Source organism: Apteryx mantelli, chromosome 6 (genome assembly GCF_036417845.1).
Source record: "Apteryx mantelli isolate bAptMan1 chromosome 6, bAptMan1.hap1, whole genome shotgun sequence".
In the NCBI taxonomy this organism is placed as follows: Eukaryota; Metazoa; Chordata; class Aves; order Apterygiformes; family Apterygidae; genus Apteryx; species Apteryx mantelli.
In genome coordinates this window covers 27,084,037-27,109,636 of record NC_089983.1, presented here as the reverse complement: position 1 = coordinate 27,109,636, position 25,600 = coordinate 27,084,037, and the positions used below count along the sequence as shown (strand labels likewise).

Below are 25,600 nucleotides of genomic sequence, written 5' to 3'. Positions count from 1 at the left end.
ACAACAGGGATTCAGATGAAGAGTAACTTGCAACGTAAGATGGCTTTGGAAAAACATTGTTTTGCGATGTATCTCTCCAACCCTCTCCTCCTCCCCCCAAACTGGAGTCGTCTTACTGAATTTTTCTGAAACTCTTTTTCATTGTGAATTGCTGTAATTGAGAATTTGAATGGTAGTGGTGAAGTGTTTCAGAAGGGAGATTACTATTCTGTCTGGTATTTCTCTTCCTTGCAATATATATAATTTCTTACTTTGGGCTTTACTGGATATGCTGGTTTACGCAATATTTGCTTTTAATCCAGTGTTTCATGTATTTTAATATATTAACTTTTATAAAGAATACTTAATAAATTCATTTGAACACTTCCTTTAAAGGTGCATTCAATACAAATATCAATTTCACCATTACTGTATAAGGTGATTCTCAAATACTGTATACATCATTAACATAAAATACTATGCTTGTACAGTATGTTTTGCATGTTTATAATAGAATGACATTGAATGAAGTCTTATAATTTGTCAGGTGAAGTACTTGAGCTATATTAAAGTGGTAAGCTTCAGTCATTTCTAAACTGGTATATTTAAAAAAAATCAATCTTGTATTTGGTGTCTGCAAAAGATAGAGCTGAGTGAGCAAGACGACTCTTGTTTTGTGTGGAAAATACTTAAATGTAGCAGCGCAGGCTTGTAAACACACATCCACCAGTTTAAACAGAAATGCAGAATTTTCAGTATATCATATTCTGTTTTAGACAGAACTTCTATCCAATATACCACTTCAATATAGTAGGGGAATTTATTTTTGCTATTAACAATACAAGCCTTTATTTACACTTCTTTATTTCTTTCTCTGTTAAAGGTTTCTCTTTGGACTCTGGTAAAGGAATTGTCTCCCAAGATGAGATGACTTTTGTGTCTGGTGCGCCAAGAGCAAACCACAGTGGAGCAGTTGTTCTACTGAAAAAAGAGAAAAATCAGAGAGCACTTTCACTTGAGCACATGTTTGAAGGAGAAGGGCTGGCCTCTTCTTTTGGTTATGATGTTGCTGTTGTGGACCTCAACAATGATGGGTATGGCCCTTGGTTAACTCATGCCGCCTGTATAAAGAAAGATGGCAAATCTGGTTTATATCTGCTTTGTTTTTCACATTAGAAATACAAGGAGTGCCAAGTCCCATCTTCCATGTTTTGCTGGAGAAGAAGGTGAACGTCTTGGAGAATGAGGCAGGACACACTCTCCATTTTAGTCACAGGATTATTGATTTACTTTAAAGGTCTTAGACACAAAATGTCTATAAACAATTAACAGAACAGAGTTTTATTTAAACTTAAAAAGTTGGTGTAAACAAAGAAACAAGAAACAAATTTTATACCCAAAGAAGGCCCACGAAGATCCTTATGGTGTCCCAAGGGGAGAATAATCAGCTTGTAATGTCAGTGGAGCCGTTGTTAGCTCTTGTTGCTGAGCTAGTTTTATGTACTTTTTAATGATCTTTGTTTAGCAGCTCTTTGGCTAGTTGACCTTGAGACCATAGTCCTTATCAAGTATTTTCAGTCATTTTTCACAGTTCTGTAAAAAGAGTGTTTCTTTTCTTTCATTTTAAGGTGGCAAGACATTGTTGTTGGAGCCCCGCAATATTTTGACAGAAGTGGAGATATTGGTGGTGCTGTGTACATCTACATTAACCAGCAAGGCAAATGGGAAAGGGTAAAACCTGTTCGCTTAAATGGAACCACTGACTCGATGTTTGGTCTTGCAGTTGAAAACATTGGGGACATTAATCAGGATGGATTTCCAGGTGAGTGAAGAATGATTAAAATAGGAATGTACATGACTTTTTTGCTAACACCAGACTTGGAACATCTTACTTTATCATGATTGAAAGCTGCAAAAAGAGTGAGAATTATTTTAGATACCACAATTTATTTTCAACAGATATTGCAGTAGGGGCTCCATATGATGGTTTTGGCAAAGTATACGTTTATCATGGATCCAAGAATGGAATAAATACAAAACCAGCACAGGTAATTAACCAGCCTTTACTATATGTAGTTAGTCTTGATAAAACTATAGGACTATCCCTTTTTGCTCTTTCCATTACTATTAGTGGGGTAGTGGGTATGCAGAAAAGTTATGGGATGTGTCAAAGAGTGTACTGCTGACCTCAAAGATTAGGAATTCCTGATTTTAATGTACAGCCTTCTTTCTGGGGCAGTCCTTTGGTATCGTTAATATGTAGAGAAGGAAAAAGGCATGTAGATGTGCAAGTTCTGTTTCTTGAAGGGGAAAAAAAAAACAACCCCAAAACCTGGGATTTCCGAACTATTAGAATTGTAATTCCTTGCTCTTGGTTCAGGTAGTATGGTCACATTAGTGGAGAATTTCTTCTCTGGAAATACCTATGCATAATATTTTTTCTGCTTTTGAAGATAATCAATATCTTTGCTTTCTTTTTCACTACTTCTTTTTTAATAAAAATTGTTGAAGTCTTTTTCTAGAGGACCACTCTATGTTCAGTTTGAAAGGCAAGAAGGAAACTTAATTACACTTTCTAGAAGGCTGACTTCTCTAGTTTGAAGTGCCTATGCTGTATAAATCCTACAAATAAAGATAAGCTAGGCAAAATTTCTATACAAAATAGTCATTTCTGGCGTTCATTGCTATTGCAAAGTAACTTTTTGGAAGGAAAGCAAACCATCGTGGCACTTCAGTGTCATTTAGCTGAACATAGAGCTCCTACTTCCTCTGTGTGTGTGTCTCTCTTATTTGGGGGGGGAAGGGGGGATAAAACAATGATGTTCACTTGTAAATATTTCATTTTAACAGTTTTTGAATGTCCTAATCCTGTCAATTTGTTTGTTCTTTAGATTCTTGACGGTGAAAAAACAGGCACCAATTTCTTTGGTTATTCTATTGCTGGAAACATGGACCTGGATAAAAATTCCTACCCTGATATTGCTGTTGGTTCTCTTTCAGATTCTGTATCTGTGTTCAGGTATTATGTGTAGGACTGTAACTAATTACGCCAAGACGTTATTTTCATAGCTTTTTAAAAACAAACTGCTTGGAAATAACAAAAGAGTTGTTTGGCCTGGAATATTTTTCCTTCCAGAGGTTAAAAATTCTGGGAGACAAATACCCATAAATTGTTCTGATACTTAATCCTTTTCCTCTCACTGAGAAGCTACCTTACAATTAATATAGGGCAAGAGGGTGAATGTGGACAGTTACTATGGAGTGCCGATGTGTGCAGTAAATCTGTACCCTAGTTTTGCCCTGTGCTAACTTACTTGTATGCCCATGTCCTTTGATGGAATTAAGGATCGTATTTAATTCTTTAAGAAAGGAGAAGTTAACTGATACATTTGCTAGAGCTTTTGTTTGGTGCTGTTAAATAAATCTAATTCTGATTTGTTGGAGATAAAACGAGGCTGCTCTTTCTGGCCGAGGATCCAGCAAGGTCCGTAAAAACAGCCATGAGGGAGCCCTGCAGACTCCCTGTGGATTTCTGCAGCACATGCTTTCATTAGGGATGTACCAAGATGAAGTCGTGGTCTTTTTTTTTTTTTTTTTTTTTTTAAGCCCCCCCCCCCTTTTTTTTTTCCTGTTTAATATACTGTTAAGCTGAATCACTAGTAAAGAGCAGGAAAAAGAGGACTATTTCCTCATCAGCTGTGAATCCTGCATCAAGTTCAAGGCTTTGGAAGAGAACAAACTAGGTGGAATGGAAGTTGGTTAGATTATTTAATGCTCTACTCAAAAGGAGCATTAGTTGTTTCCTGATAAGGACAGTACAAAAACCTCTACAAAGAAGATGAGAATAAAAAGCTTTATGTTGATGAACCATAAAAGGATGGCCCAGTAAAAGAAATTGGCTTAAAAAAAGGATGAGATGGTTTATTGGCCTGTTAGAACTCATTTTAAACAACCCTTAGATAATTCCATAAGAGTAGGATCAGCGTATTCTTTCATTCTTATCAGGTGTCTTTTTTTGTCCCTTCCAAAAAGAGAAGGAAAAGCAAAGTTGTAAGGCTACGTTATGATTGAAGCTTACCTGCAGAGAGGAGTCGGGAAACGAAAACATTGTTTCCCATAGCTATCCAAACTCCTAACCTGAATGACTTGAGTATCTACAGTCTGTTCACAGGGGTGAATTACAATTGGTGTGGGTTTGAATTTCTTGGGTTTTATGTGTGTCTAAAATGACAACCATAACATTATGTTAATGTCCTCTGCTCTCCCATCAGGCATTTAATATGCACAGCTGTATAGTCATTTTTTGTGACTTGCTTAGCTTAGCTTTAAATTACTGCATTTTGCTTCTAACTGTTCTCAGAGCCAATCCCTGCATTTCTTTAAATTTCAACACATGTCATGTCTTCATGGCAAATTGGTGCAGGTATAAATGGCAACTAATCTGTTTAAAAAGAACAAAGGAATCGCTTGAATTATTTCATTAATTTTAATGGAAACTTTTCCTTCCTTTTTACCTCTTCTTTATATCCCTCCCCTCTCCTCCCCCTAGATCTCGGCCTGTTATAAGCATTAGGAAAAGCATTACAGTACATCCTGACAGGATTGATCTAAAGAAAAAGAACTCTGAGGAACCTAGTGAAATACAGTAAGATTTTTAAATTATTATCATTGTATCAGAAGACTTGGTGGTATTGAGCTTTGTTTTCAAAATTTGTTCAGTCAGTGCTGATGTTATTGTGAGGGGACATGAGTCATGCAGATTAAACAAATATATCCATGTCATCATTTTGGCCTTTTAAATTTATTGTGATAACTGTGCTGAAGACATATTGTGGAATATATTCTGTTCACAATGTCCAATTTGAAAATGAATGTCATTGTTTGCCACTTATGTGAACTTACTCTTTGGCCTCTTTAACATTTAAAGTATCTTAACTTGAACAGCTTTCTCACGAGTAGAAAAGTAAAAGCAAATAAAATATTTTTTTCTAATTGTAAATTAAATTTTTTTTTCCTTGTTTTGTAATTCAGTTTAGTAAGCAGCAAATGACTGTTATAGCATGAATACCACAGTGTTAAGACTGATAATGTCATTCAGTGGACTATTAAAACTTTTCAGTCTGTTGGACCATACCTTATTAAAGTTAACTTTAAGTTTTTGACACTTTTTACAGGATGGATGTGAAAGCATGTTTTCAATATACTGCAAACCCTAGTGATTTAAATCCAAGAATAAGTAAGTTTTGAAGATTAATATTTTTCATCTACTTGTCAAATGCTTTTTTTCTTTAGAGATTATCATGGAAGAACCGTACTTAAATTACAGTGACTTCTCTAGAACGCTGTCAAGTTTAAAATGTGATTTAGTACTAAGGACAATCGGCTATCACAGTATATGTTTTTATAGAAAGGTATAGGATCATGTAAACAAAGGCTAGTATGTTACTAAGTTCTGTGGGTAAAAGACAGAAGCTTTCTTTCAAAACTGAAGCTGTCTAGGTAACATACTTACCAGTAAACAACCACAGAGAGAGAACCATTTTGCACTCTCCAGGTCAGTGCTGATTTAGAAAATAGTTTTAAATGCCCATTTTTTATATCATTAATAAGCATTATTTCCTTATGGGAGACTTACCCTAAAAACTAGTGTTCTGTATTCATGAAAATAGCTTTGTGGAAATTTGTAACTGAAATAAGAAATCTTTCTATTAATAGGAGCCTGGAAGACTGTGCCATAAATGTATTTAAAAATGTAAAGTACTGGTTTTTAATGTCACCTATTTTTTTTTCTCTTGTCAGTGTGCTGCTGTTACTTCAGTTCAGAAAGCTTTGTAGGATTTTGAGAGGAGATGAGAAGGATTTTAAGCCGAAACCTCTGTCTCCTGGGTAGTTTGAGTTTCTCGGTTACTTGCAAAACCTGTAGGCCATACTTGAATAAGGTCTTAGTCCTTCAACTGCTGTAGTACTTGCAGCTTTCGGAGGTGACCAATGTGTGCTAGTCTGCACGCTGCTGAGACCTAGTGTGTTTGGTACTGTTCAGCCATTGTAATTCTGAGTTAGCTCTGTGAATACAAAGCTGATTAAAAGATGCACAGAGCTCAGCTCTATCAAAACATGGTATTCCCTGCCTCAGCAGACATGGCTAAAAAGCTCTAGTCACACTTTATTTTCAGTGTTAAAATTAGCAGTGCACCTTGACCTCAAAATCCTGCTAGCTGCTTAGGAAGGAATTGGGACAAAACAGAAATCAGTGATATCTGGGTCAGAGTGTTTACAAAAGCTTGCATCTCAGCCCTCTACTGGCCCCTCAATAGCGATTACCTCCTCCAGCCAGCACTGAATACTGGCAAAGTAACACAATACTTCTGGAATAAAAGGATTTGTTTTAGAAGCTCCCCCTGGATGCATGCATGAAGAATCTGGCCCTTAACTGGAGAGGGACAAAACTGGCAGTTGGAGAAGGTTTTGTAAATAACTGAAAACAGTTTGTAAAACTGAGCACTGGATGAAAGAATCTTCTAGCATAATATTGTAAGAATATACCTGGAGAATTTATTTATTTATTTATTTATTTATTTATTTATATGGCAAGGATTCCTCTTTATAGTGACCTACTTTATTTCTTCATTTAGAGATCAGCTATACATTTGAAGCAGAAAATGAGAGGAGGCAGTTAGGCCTGCCATCTAGAGTACGGTTTAAAGACCATCTGTCTGATCAGTTTACTGCAACTACAGTCCTAAGGGGACAGAATTCAAAAGAGTGTGTGTCAGCCAAGCTTGTACTACAGGTAAGGCAGAGTATTTTTACTTCATTTGGACACATTTGAAACAAAAGCATGCTCTGCTTTCAGTCTCACGGTACTTTTATATAAAACTGAAAAGTCGCGTGCAATATAAAACAACCATAGTTAAATAAGTAGTACCTTGCTATTCCCTGCACACGTTGTTTCCTCCCCTAGCCTTTCTTCTAAAGCATGAATAAAAGTTTCAGCTACCGCAGTGTACCCTGAAGGTCAATAGAGCTGACCTAATTTAGAAGAATAGAAAGGGAGTAAGTGCCAAAAATTGAGAGCTACTGGAAGATACAGAAGTAGATGTTGTAGAATTTAATGGTGTGACTGGCTAGGGAAGGAGTTTTAACGCACAGCTTCTGGAGGGGATGAATGGGCAGGACAAGAAAGCTTTGTATGTGCTTTCTGACTTGGTTGTTATACTGTCCCTTAAAGGTGACATTGCTCCAAAAGCTGATCAAATTTTCTATCCATGGTTCAGGGGTAATTACCCTCCAATGTTCCTTATGGCTAAAGGAAATTAAAAAGCTTGGCCCTAAGGAATAGGAAGGAAGGGTGTCATTTTACTGTTGTAGTGCGAGTTTCACCTGCTTGAGTTACCATCTGTTATTCTTAGTAATTCTTATCTGTGAGAGAAATCAAACCAGGAAGCCAGAAAAAAAGACAGTAGTTCTAAGATCCATGTGTTTTTGCATGTTTTTAGAAAATGCTGTTTTTTTTCTACAGTGAATAGTTTTAATATTGCAAAATATATCAAGAGAGATTTTGCTTCACAGCGTGTTACAGAATGTGTATCAAAAGCTAGTCTTTGTGTTCTGTTTTTTCTTCTCTATACTGTACACTAACTATGCTATTTAAAATATTTTGACAGGAAAAAATTAAAGATAAGCTACGCCCCATTCCTGTATCTGTTAGTGTGAAAATTGCTGGCCTGGAGTCTAGCTCACCATCCATAAGAAAAGAAAGAGCACTTCCGGATCTTATACCGATTCTAAATTCAGATGAATCTGAAACAAAGACCACAAAAGTAAGCTTTTCTTAGAGCATACTTCCAAGAAATAAGCACTTTACGAAGTTGCTAAATTTTAGAGGGTATAAAAAACTAAATTATGACCAAAGGAAATAACTGGGGTGGCACTGGACTTATGACTCCTGTTTTATATTTTGCTTTGCAAAATGTTATGAACTTAGTCCTGTATTTCTCTTGTAACCAAAGTGAGGATGGTATAGCTGTTAGGGTTCCCTCCACCCCAGTAAATTTAGGAGGAAACATGCTTTGGATTAAAATGGGAATCCATCATCTCCTGCTCTGATCACTTGTTCCATATCACAGACTGTTGTTCAGTCTAATTTTCACATGGTTGGGATGCTCTAACCGTATAAGAGCTCTGCATCTGTGATGTAAAAGAGAGCAAGGACTTTGGGTAAAAGATCCCATTTCCTCAATCCCCATTGAAGAATAAGACTTAAGGATGTTTTGCCTCACTTGAGGTGTACCTCTCACTTAGAAGGGCAAACCACCAAGTTTTATCTAACTTTGCCTTTTAATCACAGTCATGGTTTTCATTTACCAGCAATAAGGTCTATGTCTCACACAGAAAAACTCTCGTCTTCCCTAGACAAGAAGTAGAGTCAGGTTAATATCTTGTTTTACCAACAAATTGTCTCTGAGCTCCCTGTAGATGCTTTATGCAATACACATCAGCAATCTTCTTTTAAGTTAGTATCATATGGTATGTAATAAAAGTGCTTTGGTTTTATTTAGGTGGAATTCTTAAAAGAAGGATGTGGAGAAGACAATGAATGTCACAGCAATCTAAAACTTCAGTACCGATTTTGTACTAGAGAAGGAAATGAAGACAGATTTACCTATTTACCAATGTAAGCCTTGATTGATGCATTGCTAAAATTCAAGTTATTAATAAGTGCTGAAGAGGGCTTTTAGGAGAGGATTTTTGGGCGACTTAAAGACTTTGGCTCTGTTAGTCTAGCAGGAGGAGGCCTGATCTGTCAGGGGTACAAACACAGGGGAGTAGGGGTCAGCCAGTTGAAGGAAATTGGTGGTACAGAATCAAATGGATACAAAGAGGCCATGACCATGCAGTTGTAGGCTGAAAATTAGAATAAAGTTTCTAACCACTAGAGAATTGAGATTCTAAAGCAACTTTGCAATAATTTATTGCCTCTGCTATTGTTAACTACTTTTGAGATGAAATTTGATGACGAATAGCACAAAATGTTGTACTACAGTACCAAAGAACTGCGTGACTTGATTCAGTCCAGTAGCCTTAGACAAGCAGTAACAGAGAAGTGAACAGAGAAATTGTTTCACCATAACACATACACAACACCCTATCTCATCCTTCCTTCCGGGAAGACCAGTGAAGTTAGAAAGGAGGAATAAAACTAAACCAAGTATGTTTACTTACCATGAACAATTAGTCTTTAGCAGTAGGTACCACAAGCTGTCCTGGAAGCCAAAAGCCCACATACTTTTTTAAAAAAAAAAGGAGGGGGGGGGGGAGTAGATTTATTCAGAGAGGATTCATCACTATTAAACATGATAAACCAGATACAAATGCTAGTTTAGAAATACTGTAGACTATTGATTATTTGAGGGGTATATTAGTAAATCTTATCCTGTTAACTGCTGGCCACTGTTGGAGTGAAATACTGGTGTGGAAAAATACCTATGACCATTCTTACATTTATGATCATACAGTAATTTCCCACAGTATAGGAATTCTATCTGGATAAATCTTAGTAAGAAGCAAACTTTCATATGCGTTTGTTTTCCTAATGCACAAAACCATGTATATTCTCTTTCTGTAGTGAAAATGACATGCCAGTGCTTGTTCTGAAAGATCAGAAAGATATTGCTCTGGAAATAACAGTGACAAATAACCCATCTGATGCAAAAAATCCACAGAAAGATGGCGAAGATGCATATGAAGCTAAACTAATTGCAACTTTTCCAGATAGTCTGACTTACTCTGCATTCAGGGAGATGAGGGGTTATCCTGTAAGTATTTTTTAAGAGAAAAGATACTCAAATTTTAAAATATTTTTAGCATGTTTTCACTTTTAAATGTATTCCATTAATTCAGGAAAAACAGCTAACCTGTGGTGCTAACCAAAATGGCTCTCAAGCAGAGTGTGAACTTGGAAATCCTTTCAAGAGAAATTCCAATGTAAGTTGTGCCTATTTTATTCAAGTTACAAAATCTGATTCCCAGCTGCAGTCTTCCAAAGTTCCTGTGTATCATATCTGGAAATTTGATTCGGATCTGTCTTTGTTAACATTTGAACATGGTGGTGTATTTCTATAATATTGTATGTAGTAGTATGTTCTATATAATATTTACATATTGCATGGATGTTCTTTCTTGTTTAGGTAACCTTTTATCTGATCTTAAGTACCACTAAAGTTAACGTTGATACCACAGACTTGGACATTAATCTGAAGTTGGAAACGTAAGAATTTTTGGGGGGTGGGTATGTGTGTGGGGGTGGGGGTATGTGGGGGGGTGCTCGTGTGTGTGCACACACGCATGCACGCCTGCAGAGTTTTCACAAATGCTTCTAAACATTTTGAATCAATTTGTTTGGTTCATAAAGGCAATTTAACAGTAATGTGAAAACTGCTGAATTTGTAAAATTAAACAGCATTGTTTCCTTTTTATTGTAGAACAAGCACTCAAGTTAATTCGACTCCAATTACTGCTAGTGCTAAAGTGGTTATTGAACTGCTTTTATCACTCACTGGGTAAGTGCTGATAGCATAACAAATGAGTGTGTTGTGGGGAGAGGCAAGGGGGAAAAGCACCTTTACTGCAGCCTTCATTAAAATCTGATTATTCTCATTCTCCCTCACCCCGCAACCGAACAGAGTTGCTAAACCTTCTCAGGTATACTTTGGAGGTAACATCGTTGGTGAGAGTGCTATGAAATCTGAAGATAATATTGGAAACCTCATAGAGTATGAATTCAGAGTGAGTAATTTAGATTAATGCCAAGAGCTGCTTTTAATCAAATGAATGATTTTTCTCTTTACGTATATGAATAATTGGAAAAGTTGCTGGATTTAAAATTGGCTTTTCTTGTCCCAGAATCCTGTTTTCCTGTTCAGAACATGCAGTCTGCTTTCAGACTAGAGCTTCCTCAGACCTTGAAGTTTTTTGTTCATATTCTGAGGAAGTGGCCTGTGGTTGGCTGTACGCTTTTTTTTAGAACAGTTCATGCACATTCACCTGTACAGCATAAAACTCCATGCAGGTAGGGGACAAAACTTAAACCCCAAATTCGAACTGTGGCATGCCCGGATATTAGCTCATGCACACAGATGGTGAGTATGGACACTTACGCATGCAGGATTCAACATGAACAAGAGAACGCTACACAGGAGCCGTTTTGAACATGTGGGTCCGGTTCACCCACTTGGCCTTCTGCCTAATTAATAAATCAAGAACTGTGGTTCGGCTAAGGGAGAGGATTCTGGTTCTGTGAAAACTACGTTTAGCAGTAAGAGACTTCTTTTCCCACATCATTATTACAAGCACTAGTGTATTTGTGCATAGTAGTTTGTCAGGATTATTCTCTTAAAATCCATCGCTATCAAATCCTTTACTTCCTTCTGTACCTCCTTATTTATCTACTGTAGTAATGTAGAAGTAGTTAGAATATCTATTTTTGAACTTGCTCTCATAAACAGTAATGCTAAGAAAGCAAAACCAGGTTGGGAAACAATTCCCAAACTAGCGGAATACTTCAGAAAGTATACTTTTTATGTCAGAGTTTCTCTTAAAGTTGAAATTCCTATCAGTTATGCAATTGAATGATTTGTTAACTCTGAAGAGTTGCTGTTGTTGTTTCCTATGAAGACAGATTTCTAAAAATCAATGGCTTATCGTACTTGTTATGGAATCTTAGTCTTTACACGTTTAAGTGTGTATCTTAGTTGCTATCCAAATGTGCTAGTTTTAGTATATGGTTTTTCTTTATGCTGTATATACACTGTCTTTCAATGGCTTTTAAATTTCCTGTTAGCCAAATGCTTAAAACTTGCCAAAGTCAAGAACTGTTTTGTTTGAAAAGAAAATCCCTTTAAACCAGACTTCACAGTTTAAAGAATGTTTGTTTCAACAGGTAACTAACTTGGGCAGGCCACTTAAAACATTTGGCACAGCTTCCCTGGACATCCAGTGGCCAAAAGAAATTAATAATGGCAAATGGCTGCTTTATTTGATGAAAATAGATTCCAAAGGCTTGGAAAAAGTCTCCTGTCAACCCCAGAATGAAATCAATTATTTGCGTGTTACGGTATGTTACCCAGTCTGCTCCTGCTGATGAATTAGTACAACATTAAAGCATCATAGCATGCAATAGTAGGGCCTGAGTGCTTCTCTCCAGAATGAATTCTTTGTCTTAAGCAGCTTGCAGGCACAATACATAAACAATGTATCAAGGTTTACGCTTATTAGGAGACTGCATAATGGCTAATGACATAAGCTATAGGATAGGTACTATCTCATGTTGATTTTACCTGCCATGGGCAGGTGTACACTGTTGCCACATGTTGCACAGGATGAAACTGCTGCTTGCTTTAATGCATTCCAACAACATTATTGAAATCTGTTTCCCTTTTTACATTAAAAAAAAAAAAAAAAAAAAAAAAAAAAGGATAAGCAATAGTAAACATCTCCTGGTCCTTGGGGAATTCCATAGACTTTTTTGATGGAAATAGGGCTTGCACTTAAATGTATTTATTTACACCAAATATGATAAAAAGTTTCTTAAGCAAGACTTTCATAGCTCTTCATTGTGCCTACTTAGCAAGATTTTTTTCTAAACCCTGAGCACTCATTTTCATACTTACAATCCAGTTAATTTCAACAGACATAATGCACATAATTGATGTAACTAAAAGATTTTTTTTCTCTTGTGGAAAAGGAATTAACAAGTTTTATTCCAAAGTATTTATGTATAAATTTCAATGCGATCTGAGAAAACTTGTACTTTTCATAAACAATGAAAACTGCATGCACATAAACGCAATTCTGTCAGTTTGCTGAACACTGCAATAGTTAATAAAACTTTTAGTGAGTGTAATTAGTATACAGTTCAAAATATGCATCTACTGACCTTGCCACTGCTGCCACTTTTTCTTCTTTAACATAGTAGCATTAGTAATCTGTATTTAGAACAAAAATGGAAATAGCATTAAAAGCTTTATAGAACTAAACCCTCCACCTGTTAAGACAAGAGAATAGTCAGTTGATCTGTTCTTTAGTTAATCTCAAATTCCAGTGATTGTCCTGACTCTGCTACTAGCAATAAAGGTAGATAAGTAGGGATATACAGTGATGTGTGCTCGTGTGTGCTGATTTTGGAGCAAGCAAGCAGACTAATTGAACTCTTCTTTTGTTTTTCTGCTTCTATGAGGAGGGCCAGAATTAAGAAATACTTGTGCTATACCACTAAAAATATTCTTACGTCAAACTTTTTTTTTTTTTTTTAAGGAATCCCATAACTCAAGGAGAAAACGTGAGGTTGCAGAGAAGCAGATTATAGACAGCAAAGCATTTTCTTTATTCTCAGAAAGAAAATACAAGACTTTGGTAAGCATATCACACCAACTACAGTTCTGTCGGGTATCTCTCCCTTCACTCCTAATAGGGCTTAACTGAGTTTGGCAGAGTGAAAGAAGATATCTTTCTTTGCTTTGTTTCCATCTTAATTTTCAAATATTGGTGTGTTTATGATTTGGTCCATTTATATTATCTTCCGATGAGAGAGGAATAGGAGAGAATTTCTGTATAGTTACCTACATTAAACTAAAGTATCATCATCAATATCATCATCATATTTTCCCATTGCTTTCAGTCCAAGCAGATTAGTTTCTTGTACATGAAGAGGATGCATGTCATCCAATGTGTTAAACAACCTTAAATCCTAGGGTTTTTTTAGTCAAGGTGTAAGGATGTGGTTTTATTTACACGCAGAAACTTGTAATTGCAGGACTGCAATGTGAATGCACGCTGTGTGGATATAAAATGCCCCTTAAATGGTTTGGACAGCAAGGCATCTATTGTACTGCGTTCCAGACTGTGGAACAGTACTTTCTTAGAAGTAAGTTTGCTTACCTGCCATTTTTGAGAAATCATAGTTCTTTCCTGTTCTGTGTCTGATGTCCATATTTTATTTTGAAACAGGAATACTCCAAAATGAACTATCTAGACGTTCTTGTTAGGGCTTCAGTCAGCGTTCCTGCTGCAGCTAAGAATGTTAAACTCACAAATGAAGTTGCTCAGGTAGGCTCAACATTTAACATGAACTATGTGTGATTATGGTGATCATGTTTCCAGCTCATCTGAAAAGACTGGAGAAAATAAAACACTTTAAAACAAAAGGAGCTGTTGGTTAGATTTTTAACTGAATTTTGAATTATTGATCCTTGACACCTTTAATCAGGTTGGAAGAATTAACTATCATACTGAAATGATCAATCTTTCTTGGAGCAGGTGCCTATGCTTAGAAAGCCAGATTAAGAATAGCGTTTGACAGGAGATGAGTAGGAACTTTTTTTTTCTTTCCCCAAAAGCATTTTTGTAGATGAGAGAGAGAAGACATCTTGTCAGAAAAGAAATGAGACCATGTAAGTTGCAGTTTTGGATCAGATAAACATAGATGCTTTTGAAATGCTCTTACGATCATCTTCCCATGTTTTCTTTATTTTAGGTGCGCATTACTGTCTTTCCTGCAAAAACAGTAGCACTTTATACAGGGGTGCCTTGGTGGATCATCTTAGTGGCAATTCTTGCTGGAATACTGATGCTAGCTCTGTTGGTATTCTTACTATGGAAGGTAAGTTTTTAATTCATCTGGTCATTTCACATTTCTTGGTTTACAAATGACAAGATAGGAAACTAATTAAGCAAACGATCAAGTATTTTGTAGTTAAGACATGAAACAAAGAGCAAAATTGCGCAAACTGTACCTTTTTCAGTTTTGCAACATTTGGGATGAAAATGGTCACATGGGAACACCTGTTACCCTTTTGTATCATGAAATTTTTCTGTTTCCAGATCTTCAAAAGGAAATGTTTTGAGTTCTAGGCAAAACTTGTCTAAGTTTTCAGAGACTGTAGTTACTTTGATATAGATACAGCTACTTGGGGCTTCTATGGCTTTGACAATTAGATGTAAAGCTGTTTTTTGTGTTGTAAACTATCTACTGCTGTCTAGCTTTGCAGTTAATTTCTCATCACATAAGAAACACCATTAAACTGACAGTAGATGAAGATAATACCTCAAAAGGTACAGAAATAATGCATAGCCAAGTGTGTTGGCTAATTTCTTTAGTATTGGCTTGTTATCTTAAAAACTCTAAAAGAGTAAATAAATGTTTAAAATGAAAAGTTAACAATTTGCAAATGAAAAAATCAAGTGGCTGTTTTTCTTACGAGCTTTGGCATTTTCTATAACTAATTGTGGTTCCAAGCGTAAGAGGTTAGTTCTCTTGCTTTTGCCTCTTAATCCACATTGGCAGTTAGTAGTTGTTACTAGGGGATAGCAGAATGTTGTTAAGAAAGGTGAAGAGGAATGTCCCATCTGACTGTCACTTACTGTCTTCTGGAGAAATTGCTGCAATTGGCTTCATTGAGGAGCTACTGCTTGCTGCAGATCACCTCTTACAGGATAATCCCAGCTTCTTTCCTTTCCAAAAAATGCGCAGCTCCTGCTGCAGATCTCCCTGATGAATTACACAAAGTAACACTTTCATTGGGCTGCTAGGTTATAACTTTTATTGCACGTAGATATATACACATGGTGTAGAATGTTTTGATATCAAACATTGAGCCATCCTATGAAGAACAAAGATGGTACTTCAGAGCCAATTACATGATTGGGTACAATCAAGCATTTGTCTCAAGAGATTTAACTTATTTATATCTTGCCATTTTAACAGCACAAGTCAAAGCAATAAGCTTATATATCTTGCAATTCATCTACCCTGTGCACTAGTCCATGAACTGATTTCTGTACAGATTTCTTACTGCTCTTCACAGCTTTAGTTGCTATGAACATACTTTAATGTAAAAAAAGATGTATTACACAGATTTATCAAAAAAAATCCCTAAGGTAAGTTACTAATCTCAGGCTATTCTATGATTTTATAGATTAAGTTAGTTCAACAGGTTCTCTAGTTTAAAAACAGTTGCGAGTTTTCTTGTGTGTTTTTTTTTTGTTTGTTTTTTTTTTTTGTTTTTTTAGGCAATGAACCTAAGAAAGGAATGAGTGGAAGACATTTCACAAAGTTTATTTAAGTTAGTTTTAACAGGTTTGACTTTTTCCGGTCCACAAAAATTGACTAAATACCTTGCTTCCTTGTAGTGTGGTTTCTTCAAGAGAAATAAGAAAGATCATTATGATGCCACATATCACAAGGCTGAGATCCATGCTCAGCCATCTGATAAAGAGAGGCTTACTTCTGATGCGTAGTATTGATCTACTTCTATAATTGGTAATCGATCAGTATTTTTTAATTTTTAACTGTGGCACATGCTATGGTTGCGGTGGCTAACTATGAGCTTTTGCTGCATATATTAACTGCTGGATTTCAAACTATCAGTACTTGCTTACTCATTCTCTTGACAGATTTTCAGCTTTTGGTGCACATGAACAAACACAGATGTTTACCTTCGTCTAAAAAGCTTTTTGTTTATTTCTTTAAAAAACATCTTGATCTGTTGCAATGGTTTTTACTTTTTTATTTTTTACATTGATGTTTCAACAGTACAAGTTAGTTTTTAAGCTTTAGAGATGGTAATCAACACTGTGCAGAGTTAAGATTTAAATTTAAGACTACACAGAAGATATATAAACGTGCTTTATTAACCTTTAGCGCATGCTAAAAAGTACGTTACTCATAATGAAAGCAATTTTCGTAATGAAAATTTAATCGCTGTGAAAACATCTTTTTTCCTTCAGTTCTAAGGCATATTCTTCTGGGCATATACCTTTTTCTGATGAAGCTACTACTAGGTGCATGATGATTTATGCTTCCAGCAATCTTTACACAAAATTTAAGACAATAAGTGCATGCATATTAATTAGTGATGCTTGGGATGAGAGGGTGGGGAGAAATTCGTAACTAAAATCGGTCAATATAGTGCATAATGAAATGGTGGAGATAGCTAAAGATATGGCCTATGCCTCTACCTTTCTTCTTCTTCTTTTTTTTTTTAATTCAGGTCTATGTAAGTTCTAATAAATTTGTGTAAAAACAACTCTTGCCCCCCAAAATCACCATCCCAAATATATGAACAAACCTTGACAGTTTCATTTTGTATGCTGGCAATATCTAAGGACAGATGTCTGTCCTGCACTTAATCTTGACCTCAGAGACCATAAGCATGTAAAGTTGAGTGTCTGCTTTGGCCACAATGCTGCAAAGATGATTGGTTGCATCAAAAGTCCATTTTATTTTGAAAAATAATTTCAGTCTGTTCTTAAATAAGTAAAATCAGTTTTTATGTCAGCTTTGAATAATTAAAAAAAAAAACAATACTGCAGGGCACAAATAAGCTGAACTGGACTTCCTCTAGGGAGACTTGTGTCATCATGGTACATTACAAAACTTTAAAGGTCTGCCTGTTTTTACTGTACAGTGAACTAAGCAAGACTCATATTCTAATACCACACGTGTAGTTAAGTTGAGATGACTATAGTTGCAATGGTGCTTTGGAAAGCATGACCCTAGTGTAACTTTTCTTGAAGGCACTGGAAATCTTCCCATAAGCTTTAAAAGAGAAATCATGTCACCCTACAGGAGGATACTGGAGTACAAACCTACCTTTAATTCAGGAGAGGCATGCTTTCCTGAAGTGTTATCTTCTTCTCCTCCGTGCAGCATTAAGACTTGCAAAGACTTCTAAAACAAGTTTAGAAAGTTACTGGAAGGAATTTAAGATCTCAGGCTACTGAAATGTTGGACTATGCTATTTGTCTGCAACTGCTTGCTGCTGGAACTAATTTAGACACTGTCATGTATTTTATAGCTAAGCACACCACATTTTTGGCCAAGATCTTTTTCTTTTCAATTTTCTTACCTGTATATCTGTGCAAAGGAAGAATGTACTGCCTCTGTAATTGTTGCACTTTGACAGTAACTTGAACCTAAACCGTTCTTTTTCTACTCTGCCCCAGTGTGGGTTCTTCCAGCGTTCTAGGTACGATGACAGTGTCCCCCGATATCATGCTGTAAGAATTCGAAAAGAAGAGCGACAGATCAAAGATGGGAAATGCAAAGATCTTGAGACAAAACAGTGGATCACAAAATGGAACGAGAATGAAAGTTATTCTTAAGGAAAAGTTTTTTTTTTTTTTTCCCTCCACAAAGTTCAGCTAGTTGTTTTCATTAATGGAATACTGATGGAGTTGGACCTATGTACACTATGGACATTTGCTGTTTGATTGTAGATATTACTACTTATACTGCGGTTTTTGTTTGCACAGTTAAAATTGCTTCAACAGACTTTATTTGCATAATTTAATTTCCAGACTGTCTCTTTTTCCCTTCAAATCTAACTCACACTTTAGAAGATGCTGTATTGATTTGGGTCTTTTCTGCAATGTGCACATCCACCATGGCAGACTTTTTCCTATGATCATAACATTCCTGTGTGCAAGGAATGCATGGTTAAGGTGAAGACAGGGTCTCCATTCTTCCCTCAATGCACACAGTGGCCTTGACACACTTTGTTCAAGTGAAATCTGAAGAGCTGCAAATCTACTTTAGTCATAAGCTTTGCCTGCTACAGTAGTTAGGGCTTAACAAAAAGCATCATCTTAAATGACGTGCAATAGGTCATGTTGCTCAATTTTTAAGATCAGATTGTGTGAATCCTGCTCACACCAAATATACACAGGTTTTTTTTAAAGAGAGGCTTGAATATTAGATGTACTTTTTATGTATATATATATTTTAGTCATTTTTGTATTTATTTTTGTTATAAATCATTGTCTTTGACTAATCATTAGGCCAAAGACTTAACTGAACCTTCAAACCCACTATGTTTATGAACTTCAGATTACACGACCTGAAGCTTTCACAACATTTTAATAAATCACTACAGGTGCCAATGCTTTTTAAAAATGTAAATATTTATTCCAGTGATGTACGTGGGGGCTTTTTTCCTGATACTTATTTTATGTAATAGGAATTACCAGGTCTTGTAACATGATTTGTATATTACTTCAGAATATTTAACGATTTGGACACCAAGCAGAAGTATGGTTTTAAATACAGTTTTATACTTGCTGCAAGAGAAGTGACAGGTTCTCTGGAAACAGCTTTACAGCTTCACGAGGATTTTCTGTTTGGAGAAAAGTGTTGACTACTGCATCTGCTATATAGCACTTGAAGGAGGCTATAAAGGCCTAACTTACCTTAATTTGGGGGATCTGAGCTGATCCTCTTTGAGACTACTGAATTGTCTTGAATACCTGAATGTTGATAAGAATAGAGCCACAATGTTGTGCTTATCAGTAATCTAATTATTGTAACATAAGTGATTTAAATACATAACTATTTAAAGAGTTTACTTTTTTTTACCCATGTTTTAAAGTGTTGGTACTATTTAAGAATGAAAATTTAGCTGACAATTGTTTATTCCATGTAAAACAAAACTCTACTCGAAGTATGCACGCTAATTGCTAGTAATTTGAACTATGCAAAAACCTCTTTGTACTTTTGCCCTCCTAGGGTAAAAACCTGCTAAGAGGGCATTTGTCAGGTGTCTTATTTGTATTACTAACTTTGAACATACCTATTAGAGAAAGTGCGTTCATTTAATAGACTCTTCTTCCTCCCACTGAATAATCTCGGTATGTTGTGACCCTGATTTTTATGAACACTTACACACATATATAGCTGTTATCCAGTTTTTGACCTTTTAAAATTCTAGCTTACTTGCTGAAAGGCTCATCTGTGTAAGAAGCCAGGCTAATGAGGTGCTAAGAAGCTTGACAAACTACTGTAGCCTTTGATTTAAAAGCAATGTCTTCCCCACCCTGCCCCCCTCAATTGTGGCACTGCTGTAAGAACATGAATGTCTCAACAGTGTTAAACTGAAAGTTTTTGAAAATAAGTCATATCACTGGTATACTTTAATTTGAACATTTGTCACTGGTATGCTTTTGTCTCAAACAATTTTTATACGAGCTAGCAATGCTACATCATTCCATGATTAGAAATTACCTGTGGATATTTGTATAGAAGTGTGAAATAAATTTTTTTAATTAAACTGTTTTTGGTAATGGCGATTTCTTATTAATTTCATGGATTACTTTCAGCTAAGCTCACTAGTCCATTAGACGAGCAAGCTGCAAGCTTTAATGAAGTGAAACTAGTAAAGTATTAGCTTTAAAAAAACTCTCTCGATCTAAATATGGCTGTAACTCTAAATGACCTCACCCATGCAAGGAGGCAGCCACAACAGCTGCAGCTGATACTGCACAATCTCCCGCACGCAGGCTGCCTCCTGCCTGCTGCTGTTTCCAGCATTGGCAGCAGTCTGGCAGCCAGCCCGGCCAGGCAGCAACCCTACCAACAGCACAGCTCCACACCTGAACTCCTGACAGGGGCGAGCTGCCCTCTCCGTTCTCACTCTGCTCTGGTGCTGCCCAGGCGTAAAGGCACTTGAGGTGGGCTACCACACTGCCACTTCAGTGCAGGCAGTCTCCTAAAGCTCCCTGCCATAGGGGTGTTGTTGGGAAGTGGGGGAGGCAGAGGAAGAGTGTTCCCCAAAATCAATCAAGGACTTCCACTGCTAGGTACAGAGAGGTGGGTGAAGTGTGATATTGACTGTCATAAAGTCACAGGATACAGAGTCAACTCCCCAAAAAATCCAGGAAAGCCAAAAGAGGCAGCAAACACAAGGATTAGTGGATAAGATGCAACAAATGCTAAAGATAAGGGCTAAGAGGATACATGCTAGCTGAAGGGAGTGACAGACAAGGAGGCCACTGTTTATTACAGCTGAGAAATTTCCAGGAGTATAATCAACAGCTGCTGCTAGGTCTCTCAGAGCATGTCAAAGGTGTGGAAACAACCTTCTTCTATTAATTCTTTAATTAGTCTCATTGGCATGGTTATAACAGACACAAACATTTGTCCACAGAAATACCTGCTCTGCCGGTCCCTGTTTTGTAAGTATGCTCCCATGAAACACAGGACAGCGGCTGTCAAAACAGACCTTGACAGCACTATATCACTAGAAGAATCTAGTGTAGGGCCCAGCTTCTGTTCAACAGCACAAATAAGTTACCTATAAGGTATAAAGTTTTTTTCCTACCACAGTACATGCAGCCTCAGTTACCACTGTGTATATAGCTTAAGACACACTAATAGAACACTAGTAAAATGGCGTATATGTTGAACTGACACAGGTGCCAGATCTTATGAGAAAAGCTTCCAATATAAGGGACCATGATAGCATAATTTCAAGAAGACCCTGTGTGGAGGATGTATGTGGAGGAAGAGAAGGAACAGGGTGCACTGAAGCAAACAGCAGGGAACATCATAGAACATAAGTGGAATGGAAAAGATTTTTTGATGAAGGCACTAAAACTCAAATCCATTTGCAGCACACTGAGCCACAATCCTGGCTGCCACTGCAGCATAGCATCTTAACTAAAAATCAGACTATACAGAGGACCAGAAACCTGCTTACATGCAGCGGGTTTGGGGCAGGGGGAGGCAGAAGGAAGTGTTAGCAGTCAGTTTGCAAAACCAACAAATTGCAATTAAATGAGAAAATAAAGCGGTACTTCGAGGCAGCTCAACAGCATGGACTTGCTTCTGCTGGTTTTCCAGACAAGTCCACCTATGTGTGGAAACAAGAATCCAAGCAGCATATTTCCCTCCTGTGGCTTTGTAAGCAGTTACTTCAGTTCCATCCCAGTCCTTGGACATGAGTATATGTCTTCCAAAGCTCTGGATTCATAATTAATATTATATACCTTTTCTAACTTCATAAACCTTACCGCTTTGCTAGGCATGGACTGCAAGAGAGGACTGATGGCTCAGTGCAGTCCTTCTTGCATCCTTCTGTTCCAACCAACATCCTTGGGGGCTTTCCAGCAACTAGGACACTTCATCAGGACATCAGACTCAACAGACCTGAGATCCCTTGGAGAGTATCCCTCCTCCCCACCAACACAGACTGAGATGAGAAAGAGGAAATACATAGTTAGCACTGTATATTGATGGTAAGGGGAGTATATGTTGTGTTCTGTTACAGCTTTTAAGGGGTTCAACTTTTTTTTAGAGGTTTTGGGTATCTTTGCAGCTGCTTACCTAGGCACAGGAAAAGTCAAATATTTCTGCCAAGAATGTCTGAAATACTGCTGCTGCTGAGGTGATCAAAAGAAATGTTTGTGGGATATTGTAAAGCAGAATAAGACTGCTTGGTTTCTTAAAGCAGAGAGAAACAACAGGTATGTTGCAGAGCTAAGCAATCTATTACTGCCAGCAGCTTGCAAGATATTATGTGATTGATTTCAGTTTAGCGAGGAGAAACAACATAAAAACCATCCTGGAACAGACTACGGATCCATCTCAACTGGCATCTCACCTCTGACAATGGCTAACAGTAAAGCATATATATATATATAGCATATAGTGATACTTTGCTCTTCCCGTTTCCACAAAAAATTAGTGCTCAGAGAAATAAAGAACTATATACTGTATTTTTTCTTATGAAAGAAAAAGCCATCCATGGCAATCAATCATAATTAATCCAACGATCTTGTGTCACATGAAGTTGTAGATGGCAAAAATTCACAAACTCCATAGTTTAATTACACACTGGATTAAAATAAATAAGCACATATATATGTTCTTCTTGAACTTACATAATTGAATCACAACTCATACAGAAGCCGTTCCATGTTTCTGATCAACTCTGCTGCCATTTTATATATCTTATTTCTACTCTTGGAAAAAGACAGAGATGAAAACCACATCAAACCAATGCAACCTTAGGAAAATTCTCTAACATAGCAAAAGCAGCTGATCTAATCAATAAAAAGGCAGGAACCATGACAAGCCCTAGTGCAGAGTAAGTATACAAGCTGAAATGAAACAAGGTCAGACAGACCAGATTAGGGTGCAGGCATCACAGCAAAGCACATAAATTGTTGGAAGAAAAAGAGAAGACAGAAATACTCTATGGATATCTGTTCAAGGAGATTGAAATTTTGTCTCTATAATAGAGCTATTCCAAAAAGAAAAAAAAAAAAAAAAGGAAAAGAAAAGAAAGAAAGAAAGCATCAGTACATGCAGCAACCAAGAATGCAGACTACCATTAAGAGAATATTTATGGTATGATCTTAATAAACCAAGAATTCTTTCTATGGAACACCCTGCAAGAATGCTATGCTTTCAATTATCTTATTAAACTTTAAATGCCACTTTAAATTTTAAAATGAAGTTGCAAAAAAGAAAAAAAGAAAAAGTAATTGCTTAGGTTAAAATTAAAAGCTATATTTTCTACTATCTTAAAGTCTAATTTGTTCTATCCCGTTTGAATTGCAGATCTAGATGTATTATAATTTCAGGAACACCAATAAGCAAGAAGACTGTCACAAGTTACCTGTGGCATAACACTAGTCAATAGACAAATGCCAAGTGACAAAAATAATAAATTTATCCTTTTTGTGTTGCGTAAGAGTTTACAGAGATTGACACACCACAGCTGAAATTAGTGCCGTACCACAGGATTTGAATCAGATTAGTCTAAACTCCCAGAAAATCATGAATGAGAGAAACAGGTTAAAAGAGAGAAAATTCAATATGGGCCTTCTCCAATATTTTAAAAGAACATGTTTTATGGGGATCAGTATTCAGATCAGTAGTTTAAACGAGACTGAGAAAAAACCTTTAGGTAAACAGAGATGGTTTGTTCTGCCCTGAACACAGCTTTTAAAGAATTATCCACAATTCTTTATCCACAGGTCATTATCCACAATTACTTCCGTCACTGCTGATTCTCCACGATTTTCCCTGACAAAAGTGCTCACTGTTTACACTAGTCCTAGATACACTAGATTCTAGTCCACAGCATTAAATGATTCATTTAGCCTCTGACAGTCTGCCACATCTTTTGGACAGAGACTGATGTCCAACGATACATATAAACAACAGCCCAGCCTTTAAGGCATGCCTGTGCAAATTGAATCGAGCAGTAAAAGAAACATCAGGCATCAAGACAGTAACACGAAAGCATGAAAGACAAAACCAACCCAGAACCATCATAAATTGCAGCACTACACACCTCACTGCCTGCAGGCACTGCTTTAAACTACCACTGGCTCACAATTGAGGATATATACATATTTATAATCATAAAACGGTTATAAAACAAAGCAGATCTTATAACATGGTTCTAAAGCAAAGCAGATCATAAGCAAAGTAGGAGGTCCAAACAGCTACAAACTTGAAGGGAAGCATGAGCTACCATTTGATGCTTCTAAGGGAGGCCTACAACTAGCATTAGGGCAAAAGAAGTCTGTAGCCCATTTATATGGAGAGAAAGAAAAGTAGTTGTTAGTTCAGGCCAGCAGTCCCTGGCCAGAATAGAACAAACCATTCATTTCTCAGCACGAGATGGATGTACATTACAATGCCATCTGCGTTTCAATGCAACACAGAAAGACTTTAATTCATTATGATACTTTCATGTCTCTAATAGAAAGCTCCAAGCAATCCAGCAAAGCACTGAAAAAAATAAATAGAAATAGTAAAATGATTCTTACTCTAGTGCAGGCCATCAGATATCCATCCCTACTATCAGGTCAGGGACAAGTCACTGGTACAAAACCTGTTTAAAGGAGACCAAACAATACTTATGAGCTGATTTCATATGATAAATTTATGGGACAAATATAAGTATCTGTAATAAAAGAAGCAAATGATAAAGAACCTGATCCAGTATTATACGCAATTTTGAACTGCAGTCAATTTAACAGGAAAGCTTATAATCACTTTTAACTGCATTTTATATTATTGTTCTGGATATTTTTACTTGACCATAATAAAGATGTACTAAATACCACTCATATTGCATTAGTATTGTAATATTCACATTTGGCATAGCGATTTAGTGTTACAACATATGACCAATTTTTTAAGCAATAACGACGTGTACTCCATTCAGTATTGTCTGATCAGGATTGTATCTGTAACCACGAACCCACCCCCCCCATTTTTCTCTGCACTTTTTGGTTCTGTTTTGCCTAGCAACTGAAATAAATGACCCCCCCCCCCCCCGCATTGCTCTCAGGTGCCCACGAGAGCCACACGTAGCACCTCAACGGTGCGGAGAGGCCGTGGAGGCCGCACAGCCAACGGGACCCGACAGCAGAGCAGGCGCAAGTTGCGCTGTTAGGAAGAACCACGGGTGTTAAACGACGGTTAAACTCCAGACGCGGTACTTCGGCCCCCCGGGCTGGCAGGGATCCCGCCGGGGGCTGAGGCGAGCCGAGGTGCGCGCTGCTCCTAGCGCCCGTTTAACGTCCACACGAACCAACGCCCCGAGCAAACAGGCGCCGCGGGGCCGAGGCGCTCGCGTCGCCCCCGCGAAGGCGCCGGGCCCCGCCGCACGGCCCCGCTTACTGGCCCCGGCCCGACCGCCGCGGCGCGGCTGTGGCACCGGCGCACGCCCCAGCGCCCGCAGCCCCCCGCCGGCCGCGGCGCGAGCACCCCAGCGCGTGCAGGAGGCGCCCTCCCGCCTCGGGGCCGGGCCGGTAACGGCCCTCGGCCCCG

The 25,600-nt window shown here is 37.4% G+C and overlaps 1 protein-coding gene and 1 long non-coding RNA gene across 16 annotated transcripts in view; one reads left to right on the top strand and one right to left on the bottom strand.

Moving 5' to 3' along the window:
• ITGA6 (integrin subunit alpha 6) overlaps positions 1 to 20,078 on the top strand; it is a 47,556-nt gene extending 27,478 nt beyond the window's left edge. The window contains exons 6-26 of one of the 2 annotated variants that reach the window (XM_067299060.1): positions 863 to 1,073; positions 1,608 to 1,801; positions 1,939 to 2,027; positions 2,871 to 2,998; positions 4,529 to 4,624; positions 5,154 to 5,215; positions 6,612 to 6,769; positions 7,644 to 7,799; positions 8,538 to 8,653; positions 9,605 to 9,794; positions 9,880 to 9,963; positions 10,167 to 10,246; positions 10,461 to 10,538; positions 10,662 to 10,764; positions 11,918 to 12,091; positions 13,291 to 13,389; positions 13,790 to 13,900; positions 13,984 to 14,082; positions 14,510 to 14,635; positions 16,165 to 16,294; positions 17,980 to 18,059. In XM_067299060.1, coding sequence (XP_067155161.1) covers positions 863 to 1,073; positions 1,608 to 1,801; positions 1,939 to 2,027; positions 2,871 to 2,998; positions 4,529 to 4,624; positions 5,154 to 5,215; positions 6,612 to 6,769; positions 7,644 to 7,799; positions 8,538 to 8,653; positions 9,605 to 9,794; positions 9,880 to 9,963; positions 10,167 to 10,246; positions 10,461 to 10,538; positions 10,662 to 10,764; positions 11,918 to 12,091; positions 13,291 to 13,389; positions 13,790 to 13,900; positions 13,984 to 14,082; positions 14,510 to 14,635; positions 16,165 to 16,272 — 2,462 coding nt within the window. In that variant the 3' untranslated portion in view covers positions 16,273 to 16,294; positions 17,980 to 18,059. Of the gene's footprint in view, positions 1 to 862; positions 1,074 to 1,607; positions 1,802 to 1,938; positions 2,028 to 2,870; positions 2,999 to 4,528; positions 4,625 to 5,153; positions 5,216 to 6,611; positions 6,770 to 7,643; positions 7,800 to 8,537; positions 8,654 to 9,604; positions 9,795 to 9,879; positions 9,964 to 10,166; positions 10,247 to 10,460; positions 10,539 to 10,661; positions 10,765 to 11,917; positions 12,092 to 13,290; positions 13,390 to 13,789; positions 13,901 to 13,983; positions 14,083 to 14,509; positions 14,636 to 16,164; positions 16,295 to 17,979 lie in introns of both variants that reach the window. The other variant, XM_067299059.1, reaches the window with a different exon arrangement.
• Positions 781 to 25,503, bottom strand: LOC106499245 (uncharacterized). 14 transcript variants are annotated; one of them, XR_010884574.1, is made up of 11 exons: positions 25,145 to 25,503; positions 24,592 to 24,656; positions 22,690 to 22,770; positions 21,820 to 21,998; positions 19,222 to 19,278; positions 17,883 to 18,031; positions 17,627 to 17,704; positions 15,397 to 15,523; positions 12,914 to 12,962; positions 9,202 to 9,264; positions 1,808 to 1,888 (listed from the first exon to the last, which is right to left on the bottom strand). It is a non-coding gene; the product is annotated as an uncharacterized lncRNA (long non-coding RNA). The 14 variants fall into 14 exon arrangements; XR_010884581.1 differs by lacking the exon at positions 19,222 to 19,278; XR_010884575.1 differs by lacking the exon at positions 22,690 to 22,770 and having other exon boundaries at positions 25,145 to 25,501.
• Between the last annotated feature and the right edge of the window lie 97 nt (positions 25,504 to 25,600).